Genomic DNA, 15,881 nt, shown 5'->3' with positions numbered 1-15,881 from the left:
AGTGAAGTTAATTGTACCAACGGCTGCCTCTGTTATTTCCCGGCAGGAGTACGGAAGAAGACACGGCACGGGAGTCAGGGGCGCGCACGGAGATTTATTGCGTAATATTTACATCACTGTAAATAAACGCAACTGCATTCATCGCACACAGTCCCGCGTTTTGGGCCCTATTTCCCCCACATCGCCACGGTCTGCCAGCGCAACCGTGACAGATAACTTCAAAGTCCTGCAAATGTAAAACTTTAAAAAGATCACAGCAGCTGAGGACACGTCGCTGTTGTATCGGGATTGTTTAACATTATTTAAAAGTAGGAATTTCAAAAATATCAACAAAGGGAAATTTCACACAGAAAAAGGGTAAAAAAAAAGCTATAAATCAACAACTTTGAAATAACCATGGTGGCGTTTGGAGTACACATTGCTGAGTTTACAAGGTGCACCTAAAGGTATCAAGAATTTCCTACCGTCGTCCGCACTTTCAAACGTACACCGCCATGTAGAGCCAGGGGGGGATTCTTATTAAAAGGTACAGCTGTCCGCGTCGGACACCTCCGGGATGGACTTTTCCAGAAATGACAGCGTGTCTGATCCCATTGCGACAGGCTGTCCACTCCAGATGTGGACTGCCAGTCAAGCAGTTTATCTTCCTAACCAGAGACCTTCTTAAGCTCTTAACCGCTGCTCCGGATCAAAGCATTACGCTCTGTTGCGTCACTCGGTGACATCACAGTGAGCGAACGCTGCCTTTGATCCAAAAGGTATAAATAGCCTGCTACACCCGCCTACTGACAGAACCTGCCAGCTTCATACTGCGGTCACATTGTTTTTGCCCAGGTGTAAAACTTTAGATATATTTGTGAAAAAATGGTTTCGGATTCGTCTTCGTCGTCTTATGACAGTGATGAGGGTTTACAAAGGAACGCCCTCATTCAAAGTAAAACATGTAAATACATGGTATATAAGCTCCTCGGACAAGGAAGCTTTGGGAGAGTGGTGGAATGTGTAAAATTAGACACTTTTGAAAGGGTAGCAGTCAAGGCAGCTAAAAGGGAATACAACAAGTTTGCTTGGAAAGAGGCCGCTGCTATAAAAGAACTGAGTGTTCTGGATAGGGATCGGTGCAATTTGGTAAAGTACTACGAAGTTTTCGAGTACAAACATCGCACCTTCATTTCAATGGAAATGCTAGACATTAGTCTGCATGATTTCGTGATTAAAAGGTCTCGCGGTCCACTGGCTCTCTGTGATATTCGGGTCATTTTAAAGCAGATGTTTGTGGCTCTTACCGCTCTGAAGAGCAGAGGTATGATGCATGCAGACATCAAACCTGATAATATCATGCTTGTAAATCAGTCTCAACAGCCATATAAAGTTAAACTTATTGATTTTGGTTTTGCCACAAGTCCTGCAAAAATTCCACCTGGCACTATTATTCAGGCCCTTAGTTACAGGGCGCCTGAGGTCATGTTGGGCATACCGGTGACTGAATCGGCAGACATGTGGACTCTCGGTTGTGTCGCAGCTTTTCTATACTTGGGCCACCACCTGTTTTTCAACAGGTGTGAATATCAAATGATGCAAGGTTTTGTTCACATGCTTGGTCAGCCTAGTAAACGCATGTTACAGGAAGGGAGGTACAGTACGAAATATTTCTGGATGAGGAAAGGGATAATAGAACGCACATGGGTACTGAAGACACCAGCTCAGTATTCAGCATCTACAGGCACTGTGATCAAACAAAGTACAACAATCACAGACAAATATGCATGCATAGATGATTTAGCCAAACACCACCCACAGCCAAACACAGAATCCAAAGTGAAAGACACAGCGGCATTTTTAAGCCTGCTCAAATGGATGCTGTGTGTGGATCCTGTAAAAAGAATCACACCTGTTGAGGGTCTGGGACATCGTTTCATTACAATGAAACATCTTCCTGAGGACCCTGCAGTAGATTGCTACACGAAGTCATCCTGCACGAGCATGGAAGTGTGCCCACTCCTCAGTCTAGAAAATGAAATCGACAGCTTTGTTACCACCAGTGAAATCAAAAGGAACAGCGAACAGAGCGGTGGGAGATCTAGACGGGCTTCCACTTTTAACAACTGTGTGAATGCAGCTAAAATCCAAAGAAACCGACAGAGAAGAGCAGCTGCACGCAAAAAGAATCTGCCTGCATTTCGCAGGTTGGCATGGCAAGAAGAAGATGACAAGTCTTGTAGTCTGGGTGTCAAAGAAAAGCCTGGGATGACCCAAATGCAGCTGGTAGGATCTTCCTCTGAATCCAGTGATTTAGATTCTAGCACAGAAAGTACAGACAGCAGCAGGGGCGGAGCGTGGGGGTGGCTTACTGGGCTTAAGCCCGGGTTGTTTTGTCAGAAGCCCGGGGTCTTTTGGAGTGTAATTTTTTCATAGTTAGATGCCTGGCTGACAACTGTATAAAACAAAAAGTACACACAATATTCGAAGCACATAGTGCACACTGTGGGAATTTACGACTGTGCGTGAATCCCCCCTGATATTGGTATGATCCGAGCTCAGACACTAAGCGACTAAGCGGGGCAGCTGCTGCCCGTGAGTGCGCTGTTGGAGAAACGGAGCCAGCCATACTAAGGAGAGCTTAAGTTTGAGCAGGTACCAAAGCAAATCATTCGTACTGTACAAATAATGTAAATATGACGGTGCATCACGAAAGATGTCAAACTGATCACTTGACCCATGTTACGTTACTCGCTCTTCAAGTGAATCAACAAATGGCGAAATGAAAAGCCGAACAAATGCTATTTTTTTTAGAGTCTTAGCTTACGTGTGTTTATTTCATATTTTCAGTTCTTACCCTCCCCGACTAAATCGGTTTCAGTTATGTACTGAAATATAAGAATGGACATTAGAGGCTTCTTTCAAAGAAAAAACTCAGGTAAATGTTATTTTATATATTATGCTTTGTATGTTGTTCAGTATATTTCTATGCAAAATCAGAAATCAGAAATCAGAATACTTTATTCATCCCGAGGGAAATTAGGGGTTACAGCAGGCAGCACGCTAATGGCGCATGCGCACTCACAAAGGAACCTTCTGACCAACTTTACACAAACATCACATTGGGGAGACATGTCAGAAAGGTAGGCTGATAGGAAAAAACAACGAAAATACACTACATGAGGTAAGAGGAGGAGAAAAAAAACTCCACTCAGACTGAGCTCCTGGTGGGAGAACAGTTTGATAACAGAAAAACAAGGCTATGTCCACACGTACCCGGGTATTTTTGAAAACACAGATTTTTCTACGCGTTTGCACCTTTCGTCCACACGTAAACGGCGTTTTTGGTCACTGAAAACGGAGATTTTTAAAAACTCCGGGCAGGGTGGATATTTTCTAAAACTCCGTTTTTGCATTTACGTGTGGACAGAAAAACGGAGAAAACGCAGCGTCAAAGATGTGCGCCTTTTTTGACGTCACACTGTGCGCCACGTTATTGTTTCGGTGAAATGAATTCCTACAATACTGTTACTGTTAATTGTACTCTCTGTGTAGCCGGTCTGGCCTTAAACTCTTATTGCCGTTAGTTCTCTGCGTTGTGTTGTGCAAATGACCAGAGGAGTCAGCTCTCACTTTGCCAGCTGGGTGGATTTATTCTCCCAGAACTGTTTAAAATAAAAACAAAACAGTACAGCAACTTCACTTTACTGGACTTCTGCATGAACACCTCTCCTCAGCGGGGCCTCTAGGCGACTGAGGAAAATAGCGCGCAGCTACAGGAAGTGACTTCGTGGGAAGTCAAAGGTCACACAAACAAAATAAAAGCTCCCAAAATATAAATACAGAAAATAAACATATTTAAATAAATACATAACCAATACTGACGAAGCAAGATAGCACTGCAGGATGGATCTTTGGTGAAATATAAATTATTTTTTAATACACCCGTTACATCTGCAGTGTTTAAATGCTTACATATACACACAGTTACTGTCCCTCCACACATACGACTCGGTTCTGCTTCTATGCCCCAGCTTTGTTTACTTTTTCCCGCCGAGGCTTCTAGACTTCTGATTGGCCAACATTTCTACACGGTTAGGAATCTAGCGCCACCTGCTGCTTTGGCATGTTCATAGCAGCGTTTTCCTTCATTTCTGCCTTTATGTGTGGACGGGATTATTTTTTAAAACGAAAACGGAAAATCTCCGTTTTCAAAAATACCCGTGTACGTGTGGACGTAGCCCAAGAGGGATTTCAGTACACAGCAGGATATTCACATTTGTAACCAGATATTTACACTTTAGGGAGAAAACATAAAACATTTTTACTGTACAACATCAATTTAGAGTAAACTTTTGTTTTAGATAAATATTGAAATATATTTTGAATTAGTTAAATGTCAGAATAAAGAGAGACAGAGCTTTCTGTTTTTTATCACTTTCATCAAATTTAGGAGTACATGTACACTAAGTTTATTGTTAATTAATAAGAAAACTCCAGACGATTCCATTCTGAGCTGAAGAAGCTTCTGATAGGTTAGTAGAGTCCATGTGAGTAAACTGGTGGCACAGCTGTGGATGCATATAAGGCAAAACACAGAGCCTGTTTCTGTGACATGGGAACATCAAGAGATGTCAACAAAACACCAGGAGAAGAACTGTGGAGCTCCATAAGTGTGGCTCAGTTTGAATACAATTTGGTGCCATTTACAATTAAGAAATACAGATAGTTTCTCTCTTTACTCTGAAAGTTAACAAATATGTTTTTTATATTTATCAATCTAAAAAAATAAACATTTAGTCTGATTTGATGTTACAATTAAAAAAGTGTTTGTGTTTTTATCTGAAGAGTTTGTAAATATCTGTATATTTGATGATTGTCAGCACAAAGAGAGAGAGGAACAGAGAGGGATGGAGAATGAGGACAGAACAGAGATGAACAAGAGCAGGTGAGACACACATGTTAGTCAAATGGTTGCTTACTAAAAGTATCACCGTATCACAGGTCCTCCTGTGTCTTGTACCTAGTGTTTCTTTTTAGGTTTGTTATTTTTCAAACTCTATATTTATTAAGTTCTGCAGCTTGTTTGCACAACAAGGCTAAATAATTATATAAACTTTTCTCAATCTAAATATTGTACTTTGGTAGAATTAAAAAATAAGTGTAGTGCAGGTCTATGATGATTTTTAGTGCTACTATCATCTAGTTCTGATTCTGGTTCTGTCTTGGTTAAGTCCTCAGTAGTCCTGATTTTGAACTGTTGTAGTCCTGTTTTAATTCCAGATCAGTTCTGGGTCTGGTTGAATTGGGGTTTAGTCCTCGTGTCTTGATACAGCCCTGACCTTGTTCTGCCTCGCTGCTTAATTAAAAAACTAGTTTAAGGTGTCCTGCATGTGTGATATATATTTTTCCCTATATGAAGTCATTCTTTTTTGAACAAAACTCAAAACAAAGCCTATTAATCTTTCAGTCATTTCTAACCCCCCCCCCAAAAAAAATTTCCACATGCATACTACCCTTCAGGGCTAAGCCCCGGGTGGTTGAAATGTCTGGCTCCGCCTCTGCTTGTAGTACTCACCGTACTATAAGTACCGAGCTCGTACTCCGAAGCATGCGGTCGCTGGATTGGGACACAGCCTGAGAGCTCCTCGATCCCGGATCGTGAGACTGCCCTTCAGTTCTCCAGCTTGCTACAGTGAAGTTAATTGTACCAACGGCTGCCTCTGTTATTTCCCGGCAGGAGTACGGAAGAAGACACGGCACGGGAGTCAGGGGCGCGCACGGAGATTTATTGCGTAATATTTACATCACTGTAAATAAACGCAACTGCATTCATCGCACACAGTCCCGCGTTTTGGGCCCTATTTCCCCCACATCGCCACGGTCTGCCAGCGCAACCGTGACAGATAACTTCAAAGTCCTGCAAATGTAAAACTTTAAAAAGATCACAGCAGCTGAGGACACGTCGCTGTTGTATCGGGATTGTTTAACATTATTTAAAAGTAGGAATTTCAAAAATATCAACAAAGGGAAATTTCACACAGAAAAAGGGTAAAAAAAAAGCTATAAATCAACAACTTTGAAATAACCATGGTGGCGTTTGGAGTACACATTGCTGAGTTTACAAGGTGCACCTAAAGGTATCAAGAATTTCCTACCGTCGTCCGCACTTTCAAACGTACACCGCCATGTAGAGCCAGGGGGGGATTCTTATTAAAAGGTACAGCTGTCCGCGTCGGACACCTCCGGGATGGACTTTTCCAGAAATGACAGCGTGTCTGATCCCATTGCGACAGGCTGTCCACTCCAGATGTGGACTGCCAGTCAAGCAGTTTATCTTCCTAACCAGAGACCTTCTTAAGCTCTTAACCGCTGCTCCGGATCAAAGCATTACGCTCTGTTGCGTCACTCGGTGACATCACAGTGAGCGAACGCTGCCTTTGATCCAAAAGGTATAAATAGCCTGCTACACCCGCCTACTGACAGAACCTGCCAGCTTCATACTGCGGTCACATTGTTTTGCCCAGGTGTAAAACTTTAGATATATTTGTGAAAAAATGGTTTCGGATTCGTCTTCATCGTCTTATGACAGTGATGAGGGTTTACAAACGAACGCCCTCATTCAAAGTAAAACATGTAAATACATGGTATATAAGCTCCTCGGACAAGGAAGCTTTGGGAGAGTGGTGGAATGTGTAAAATTAGACACTTTTGAAAGGGTAGCAGTCAAGGCAGCTAAAAGGGAATACAACAAGTTTGCTTGGAAAGAGGCCGCTGCTATAAAAGAACTGAGTGTTCTGGATAGGGATCGGTGCAATTTGGTAAAGTACTACGAAGTTTTCGAGTACAAACATCGCACCTTCATTTCAATGGAAATGCTAGACATTAGTCTGCATGATTTCGTGATTAAAAGGTCTCGCGGTCCACTGGCTCTCTGTGATATTCGGGTCATTTTAAAGCAGATGTTTGTGGCTCTTACCGCTCTGAAGAGCAGAGGTATGATGCATGCAGACATCAAACCTGATAATATCATGCTTGTAAATCAGTCTCAACAGCCATATAAAGTTAAACTTATTGATTTTGGTTTTGCCACAAGTCCTGCAAAAATTCCACCTGGCACTATTATTCAGGCCCTTAGTTACAGGGCGCCTGAGGTCATGTTGGGCATACCGGTGACTGAATCGGCAGACATGTGGACTCTCGGTTGTGTCGCAGCTTTTCTATACTTGGGCCACCACCTGTTTTTCAACAGGTGTGAATATCAAATGATGCAAGGTTTTGTTCACATGCTTGGTCAGCCTAGTAAACGCATGTTACAGGAAGGGAGGTACAGTACGAAATATTTCTGGATGAGGAAAGGGATAATAGAACGCACATGGGTACTGAAGACACCAGCTCAGTATTCAGCATCTACAGGCACTGTGATCAAACAAAGTACAACAATCACAGACAAATATGCATGCATAGATGATTTAGCCAAACACCACCCACAGCCAAACACAGAATCCAAAGTGAAAGACACAGCGGCATTTTTAAGCCTGCTCAAATGGATGCTGTGTGTGGATCCTGTAAAAAGAATCACACCTGTTGAGGGTCTGGGACATCGTTTCATTACAATGAAACATCTTCCTGAGGACCCTGCAGTAGATTGCTACACGAAGTCATCCTGCACGAGCATGGAAGTGTGCCCACTCCTCAGTCTAGAAAATGAAATCGACAGCTTTGTTACCACCAGTGAAATCAAAAGGAACAGCGAACAGAGCGGTGGGAGATCTAGACGGGCTTCCACTTTTAACAACTGTGTGAATGCAGCTAAAATCCAAAGAAACCGACAGAGAAGAGCAGCTGCACGCAAAAAGAATCTGCCTGCATTTCGCAGGTTGGCATGGCAAGAAGAAGATGACAAGTCTTGTAGTCTGGGTGTCAAAGAAAAGCCTGGGATGACCCAAATGCAGCTGGTAGGATCTTCCTCTGAATCCAGTGATTTAGATTCTAGCACAGAAAGTACAGACAGCAGCAGGGGCGGAGCGTGGGGGTGGCTTACTGGGCTTAAGCCCGGGTTGTTTTGTCAGAAGCCCGGGGTCTTTTGGAGTGTAATTTTTTCATAGTTAGATGCCTGGCTGACAACTGTATAAAACAAAAAGTACACACAATATTCGAAGCACATAGTGCACACTGTGGGAATTTACGACTGTGCGTGAATCCCCCCTGATATTGGTATGATCCGAGCTCAGACACTAAGCGACTAAGCGGGGCAGCTGCTGCCCGTGAGTGCGCTGTTGGAGAAACGGAGCCAGCCATACTAAGGAGAGCTTAAGTTTGAGCAGGTACCAAAGCAAATCATTCGTACTGTACAAATAATGTAAATATGACGGTGCATCACGAAAGATGTCAAACTGATCACTTGACCCATGTTACGTTACTCGCTCTTCAAGTGAATCAACAAATGGCGAAATGAAAAGCCGAACAAATGCTATTTTTTTTAGAGTCTTAGCTTACGTGTGTTTATTTCATATTTTCAGTTCTTACCCTCCCCGACTAAATCGGTTTCAGTTATGTACTGAAAGATAAGAATGGACATTAGAGGCTTCTTTCAAAGAAAAAACTCAGGTAAATGTTATTTTATATATTATGCTTTGTATGTTGTTCAGTATATTTCTATGCAAAACAAGGCTATGTCCACACGTACCCGGGTATTTTTGAAAACACAGATTTTTCTACGCGTTTGCACCTTTCGTCCACACGTAAACGGCGTTTTTGGTCACTGAAAACGGAGATTTTTAAAAACTCCGGGCAGGGTGGATATTTTCTAAAACTCCGTTTTTGCATTTACGTGTGGACAGAAAAACGGAGAAAACGCAGCGTCAAAGATGTGCGCCTTTTTTGACGTCACACTGTGCGCCACGTTATTGTTTCGGTGAAATGAATTCCTACAATACTGTTACTGTTAATTGTACTCTCTGTGTAGCCGGTCTGGCCTTAAACTCTTATTGCCGTTAGTTCTCTGCGTTGTGTTGTGCAAATGACCAGAGGAGTCAGCTCTCACTTTGCCAGCTGGGTGGATTTATTCTCCCAGAACTGTTTAAAATAAAAACAAAACAGTACAGCAACTTCACTTTACTGGACTTCTGCATGAACACCTCTCCTCAGCGGGGCCTCTAGGCGACTGAGGAAAATAGCGCGCAGCTACAGGAAGTGACTTCGTGGGAAGTCAAAGGTCACACAAACAAAATAAAAGCTCCCAAAATATAAATACAGAAAATAAACATATTTAAATAAATACATAACCAATACTGACAAAGCAAGATAACACTGCAGGATGGATCTTTGGTGAAATATAAATTATTTTTTAATACACCCGTTACATCTGCAGTGTTTAAATGCTTACATATACACACACAGTTACTGTCCCTCCACACATACGACTCGGTTCTGCTTCTATGCCCCAGCTTTGTTTACTTTTTCCCGCCGAGGCTTCTAGACTTCTGATTGGCCAACATTTCTACACGGTTAGGAATCTAGCGCCACCTGCTGCTTTGGCATGTTCATAGCAGCGTTTTCCTTCATTTCTGCCTTTACGTGTGGACGGGATTATTTTTTAAAACGAAAACGGAAAATCTCCGTTTTCAAAAATACCCGTGTACGTGTGGACGTAGCCCAAGAGGGATTTCAGTACACAGCAGGATATTCACATTTGTAACCAGATATTTACACTTTAGGGAGAAAACATAAAACATTTTTACTGTACAACATCAATTTAGAGTAAACTTTTGTTTTAGATAAATATTGAAATATATTTTGAATTAGTTAAATGTCAGAATAAAGAGAGACAGAGCTTTCTGTTTTTTATCACTTTCATCAAATTTAGGAGTACATGTACACTAAGTTTATTGTTAATTAATAAGAAAACTCCAGACGATTCCATTCTGAGCTGAAGAAGCTTCTGATAGGTTAGTAGAGTCCATGTGAGTAAACTGGTGGCACAGCTGTGGATGCATATAAGGTAAAACACAGAGCCTGTTTCTGTGACATGGGAACATCAAGAGATGTCAACAAAACACCAGGAGAAGAATTGTGGAGCTCCATAAGTGTGGCTCAGTTTGAATACAATTTGGTGCCATTTACAATTAAGAAATACAGATAGTTTCTCTCTTTACTCTGAAAGTTAACAAATATGTTTTTTATATTTATCAATCTAAAAAAAAATAAACATTTAGTCTGATTTGATGTTACAATTAAAAAAGTGTTTGTGTTTTTATCTGAAGAGTTTGTAAATATCTGTATATTTGATGATTGTCAGCACAAAGAGAGAGAGGAACAGAGAGGGATGGAGAATGAGGACAGAACAGAGATGAACAAGAGCAGGTGAGACACACATGTTAGTTAGTGATGGGATTTCCGGCTCTTTTTAGAGATCCGGCTCTTTCGGTTCGGCTCACTAAAAAGAGCCGGCTCTTTCGGCTCCGAACCGGCTCTTCAGGTTGTTTTGTTGCTTTAATTAATTTATTATTAACAATAATATAAAATTATGCACAAAAGGAATTACTAACGTAAAAACAAGTGGTTTTATTTATATATGTTTATATATAAATATATGCGGTGGCCCTTAGAGACAAAACACGTACAAACTCCAAAACACATTTCTAGCATGAACTGAACTTCCAAAGCCGAGCTACTAGATCACTTAAATTACACAATTGAAAGCATGTGTGTATTGTTTGTGTATTTATACACAGGCACTCATATATATATTCAAATAATTTTAAAAAAAAGTTCATTTACCTGTTATTACCACACACCAAATCCGGTCGTTGGTACTTGCTGGCTTGTGTAGCCACAAGATAACAAAGGCTCAACACTGCGCCCAGCATCCTGGAGCACTTCTGTTGTCTTTTGTACGTGTTTTGAGTTTTTATGTGCTTCTGAGTTTTTACGTGCTTCGGAGTTTGTACGTGTTTTTACGTGTTTTGGAGTTTTTACGTGTTTTGGAGTTTTTACGTGTTTTGGAGTTTGTACGTGTTTTTACGTGTTTTTGGAGTTTTTACGTGCTTCAGAGTTCGTACGTGATTTGAAGTTTGTATGTGCTTTGTCTCTAGGGGCCACCGTAAATATACTTTTATTTATTCACTCCACATAAAATGTAATAAATAAATCATATAATACAAAAATCAACTATTCACATTTCAACTTTTAACTATTTAAATTTTCAGCTTTTTCCTTTCACAAATTTAAAGTGAAAAGAACACAAAACACTGCAAACCACAACACAATTAAATATAAATTATAATATGAAAACTAAAAGAACATGCATATTCTCTGTCATATGGACCTGCATGAATAAACTTTCTCAATCCTTTATCATCTGCAACCGAAAATAGTTGTGGATGATTACTATACCTTTCTAATGTTGTTGTCCCTGCCTCTCTTTCTCTCTCTCTGGCTCTGTTCCTGTGCTACTGAGTGTAACTACCGCCCCTCCCCCCTCTGCCCAGCATAAAGCACAAGGCTCGCGTGCAGTGTGAAGCGGAAAAAAAGTGCGAGAGAGAGGCTGAGAGAAAGAAAAAAAAAACAAAACCCCACGTGACGGCTCGCGATAAGGAGCCGGCTCGCGTCGTTCACGTCAAAGAGCCGGCTCTAAGAGCCATTTCGTTCGCGAACGACCCATCACTAGTGCGAGAGAGAGGCTGAGAGAAAGAAAGAAAAAAAACCCACGTGACGGCTCGCGTCGTTCACGTCAAAGAGCCGGCTCTAAGAGCCATTTCGTTCGCGAACGACCCATCACTAATTAGTCAAATGGTCGTTTGCCAAAAGTATCACCGTATCACAGGTCCTCATGTGTCTTGTACCTAGTGTTTCTTTTTAGGTTTGTTATTTTTCAAATTCTATATTTATTAAGTTCTGCAGCTTGTTTGCACAACAAGGCTAAATAATTATATAAACTTTTCTCAATCTAAATATTGTACTTTGGTAGAATTAAAAAATAAGTGTTGTGCAGGTCTATGATGATTTTTAGTGCTACTATCATCTAGTTCTGATTCTGGTTCTGTCTTGGTTAAGTCCTCAGTAGTCCTGATTTTGAACTGTTGTAGTCCTGTTTTAATTCCGGATCAGTTCTGGGTCTGGTTGAATTGGGGTTTAGTCCTCGTGTCTTGATACAGCCCCGACTTTGTTCTGCCTCGCTGCTTAATTAAAAAACTAGTTTAAGGTGTCCTGCACATGTGACATATATTTTTCCCTATATGAAGTCATTCTTTTTTGAACAAAACTCAAAAGGCCCTCCAAGGTTTGGAGGCCTATCTCCCCCTACCACCACTTCCCCTGCCAGTGGCGGACTCCCTCAGACATCGGTGCGTTGGTGGTTCTTTGTGTCCGGGGATGGGCGTCCAGGTACACACCGGCTCACTCCTTGGCGGCCGCTTATCGGGGCCTGGAGCCTGGGGCTCGCTCGGGCCACTTCGGAGGTGGGGTGCCCCCGGCCTCTCGGCCTGGGGCTCGGTCACTCAGGCGCAGCTGGCTGCCGGTGGAGCTCACGGGCGCGTCACTGCAACTCCCCCTGGCTTCTGCTCCGCGGCTGCTGAGTGAGCCCTCATCTGGGACTCTCCTCAGCTCTTTCTGGGACAGTGGCGCGGCTGCCCCTCTGTTGGTCTTCCTTGGTCTCTTGTGTTCTGGGGGCCTCTGGATGTCTGGAGTTTTGATCTCCTCCATACCTGCTTCATGCCCTGGAGGACGGGGCTGTGGCCCCCCCCCCACACCCTCTAGCAGATCATTACATGAAGGAACCTTTTAAAAAACAAAAAACAAGCGCGTCCATGCTCACAGGTGTACACACGGGTGATCACACACACAAACTACACCCTTTTTGGCTCCTACCTCAAAGCACACTGTGTTCTGTTGATCTTATGTGCTGCACAATAATGTTTAACATTTAGTATTTACTGTCATATTCCCATATATCATTGTGATGTTGTTTATTCTATTACTCTTGTTCTCTTCTGCTTGTTTTCTTTTTTCTTTCTCAGCAGGTGACCCAGGTGATTGATATATGCATTTTTTTTTCTTTTTTTCTTCTTTTTTTTCTTTTTCTGATCATTCTGTTGGTTTTTGTCTTTTGCCCTTCTCCCCCGTCCCTCTTCTCAGCTGTTTCTCTTTCCCTCTTTCTTTCTCCCCTTCTTTCCTCCAGTCAAGTCTGTCCCGTATTCAGTAAGTGAAAATAAAATAAACAATAAAAGGTGAATCAAATGGACCATTACGGCAAGGCTGGGATGGTCAATTTGGTAAAGTAAATCTGTTGGGCATCTTTCTTTGCCTTTAGACAATAATTCTGATGCAAAAGAGCCAAACGGGACAGGCCAAAAAAACAAAAAAAAACAAAACTCAAAACAGAGCCAATTAATCTTTCAGTCATTTCTACCCCCCCCCCCCTAAAAAAAAAAAAAATCCCACATGCATACTACCCTTCAGGGCTAAGCCCCGAGTGTTTCAAATGTCTGGCTCCGCCTCTGCTTTAGGGTACCAAAGGCGACCTCCTCCAAGCCTTCACCAAGTCTAATTAGACAGGTGAGAGAGGACAACAATGAGAAAACCATTTGTAGAATATAACCACAGAACTGTTGAGACTATTCATCACAATGCAGGTTTACATACATGGTGGTAATCTTCATTTCCATGTAATGTGATAATCATGTTTTCCATTAAAGGCTGAGGCTGACAGGTGCCCTATACTGGAGGTAATCTCTTTATTTTCCCTTTTATTTAAATTGTTGATGTAACTGAATTAGTAATTATAATCACAGGCAGCACCATCAGGGCAGAAAGAGGCATTATTCAGTAGTGATATCGATTCATTAAAATCCTGAATCGATTTTTTTATATAAATGTATTTTGCCCAAAATTCCAGAATCTCAGGTGAAACGTCACAAAATTTTGACAACCACCAAACATTTAAAACCGTAAATGAGAGCAGGTACACGGCTTCTGCACAAAGACGTAAACACAGAGCGCGGACCCGCAGATCAGAATCAGTGACACGTCGCCTTTCTCACCCGACGGCACGGACACGGTCGGGGCTGAAAGGCGACAGCTCGCTGACTCTGATGTTTCATAAGTTGATTAATGATTTTCTTTTGTTTTTGATGTGCTGCAGAATATTTTTATAAAATCCAGAACAGGAAAACCACCTTCATGTTTTTCTGTGTTTATCTTCAGCTGCTTTGACACAAAGGCCTCTGCTGTGATGCTCACACCTTTGATAAAGTCTCGAGAGTGTTAGCTTCCTTTTTATAGATACAAAAAGATGTAAATGTACTGATCTGAATTATAATATTTCTGACTGTCTGAGGCAAAATTTCCCAGATTCAAATCGAATCGATTCTAGAAATCAGTGACGATACCCAGCCCTAAATGTAATGTATGTTCAGTCCTCATATTTCTGAAACTTGGTGGACAGATTTTGTATTTTCATTATTGTTGCCTGACCCATATTTTACAGTTACCAGCATGTGTCCTCATCGACATATTGGAAGAGGTTGTTCTACACGAAGGGGACACAGCCTTCAAACTGGCTCTGGCGTGCTCCATGTTCAGAGACCTTGTGTCTACTGAATATTTCAGAAGATGGGCACACTTCAGGGGGCTTCACAGTAAGGGCTTCAGTAAATTATGAAATTATATGTACATTTTTTTTTGCTGCTGTCACATGTTTTTCACTGGCAGAATGTAAATGTTTGTGTTTTTGTTTTTTGCTTGTGCTTTACACAGGCATCTGCACATGGAGCAGCTTCTCGGAAAAGTACAGAGAACAGTACTTTAACATGTACACAACTGAGATCTGCCTTCAATGGCGAGATCAGTACAAACACTGCCCCGAGGTATACAACACTGTATAATCTTATATTGCTGTCATTACAAACAATGAACATCTCACTGGTGCATGACATGATGAAAACCATACCTTGGAGCCAATTCTTCTCTCTGTTTGATTTTTGTTTTTTTGTATTACAGGATATGTTGGCACAGGTAAAAGAGGACAACCACGGGCATTTTATTCGGTGGCCCCTAGAGACAAAGCACGTACAAACTCCAAAGCACATTCCTAGAGTTAACTAAACTTCCAAACAGAGCTATCTAGATCACTTAAATTACACAATTGAAAGCATGTGTGTATTGTTTGTGTATTTATACACAAGCACTCAAATAATTTAAAAAAAAGTTCATTTACCTGTTACTACCACACACCAAATCCGGTCGTTGGTACTTGCTGGCTTGTGTAGCCTCTAGGTAACAAAAGCTCAACACTGCGCCCAGCATCCTGGAGCACTTCTGTTGTGTTTTGTACGTGTTTTGGAGTTTTTACGTGTTTTTACGTGTTTTGAAGTTTGTACGTGCTTCGTCTGTAGGGGCCATCGTAAATATACTTTTATTTATTCACTCCACATAAAATGTAATAAATAAATCATATAATACAAAAACCAGCTATTCACATTTCAACTTTTAACTATTTAAAACTATTTAAACTATTTTTCTGCTTTTTCGTTTTAAACAAATTTAAAGTGAAACACAAAACACTGCAAACCACAACACAATTAAATATAAATTATAATATGAAAACAAAAAGAAGACATATTCTCTGTCATATGGGCCTGCATGAATAAACTTTCTGAATCCTTTATCATCTGCAACTGAAAATAGTTTTGATTTGATTTGATTTTATTGATTAGCATTCAAATATCTCAGTGAAGACAGAACAAAGATCTACCACAAAGCAAGAAAGCACGAGACAAGGCTAATCAAAAGGTATTGGCTGAAGCATTTGCTTATTACGCCAACCCTTTTAACAAAAGATCTTTTTGCATGCAGCTCCTGTACACAGGGCTCGAAGCAAAGAATAAAACAAAGCAAAAACA

General features: G+C 41.3%; 2 protein-coding genes across 7 annotated transcripts in view; one reads left to right on the top strand and one right to left on the bottom strand.

Moving 5' to 3' along the window:
- The window catches only part of enpp2 (ectonucleotide pyrophosphatase/phosphodiesterase 2), an 80,978-nt gene that overhangs the window by 57,618 nt on the left and 7,479 nt on the right, over positions 1-15,881 (bottom strand). The window lies entirely within an intron of this gene.
- LOC145431912 (homeodomain-interacting protein kinase 2-like) lies at positions 6,342-14,864 on the top strand. Its single transcript, XM_080308271.1, has 3 exons — positions 6,342-7,937; positions 14,468-14,618; positions 14,737-14,864. Exons 1-3 carry the CDS (start codon positions 6,537-6,539, stop codon positions 14,862-14,864), a joined length of 1,680 nt encoding a protein of 559 aa, XP_080164397.1. The 5' UTR covers positions 6,342-6,536.

The sequence above is a fragment of the Astatotilapia calliptera genome, chromosome 11, assembly GCF_964374335.1.
Source record: "Astatotilapia calliptera chromosome 11, fAstCal68.1, whole genome shotgun sequence".
Lineage (NCBI taxonomy): Eukaryota > Metazoa > Chordata > Actinopteri > Cichliformes > Cichlidae > Astatotilapia > Astatotilapia calliptera.
The sequence above is the reverse complement of the archived record's forward strand: the minus strand, read 5'-3'. Positions and strand labels throughout refer to the sequence as shown.

Excerpts from the sequence above, each read along its gene's own strand:
- LOC145431912 (XM_080308271.1), top strand. The coding sequence starts at position 6,537 with ATGGTTTCGGATTCGTCTTCATCGTCTTATGACAGTGATGAGGGTTTA. Across the intron at positions 7,938-14,467 it reads GGATGACCCAAATGCAGCTG|TTACCAGCATGTGTCCTCAT; the intron begins GTAGGATCTTCC and ends CATATTTTACAG. Across the intron at positions 14,619-14,736 it reads ACACTTCAGGGGGCTTCACA|GCATCTGCACATGGAGCAGC; the intron begins GTAAGGGCTTCA and ends TGCTTTACACAG.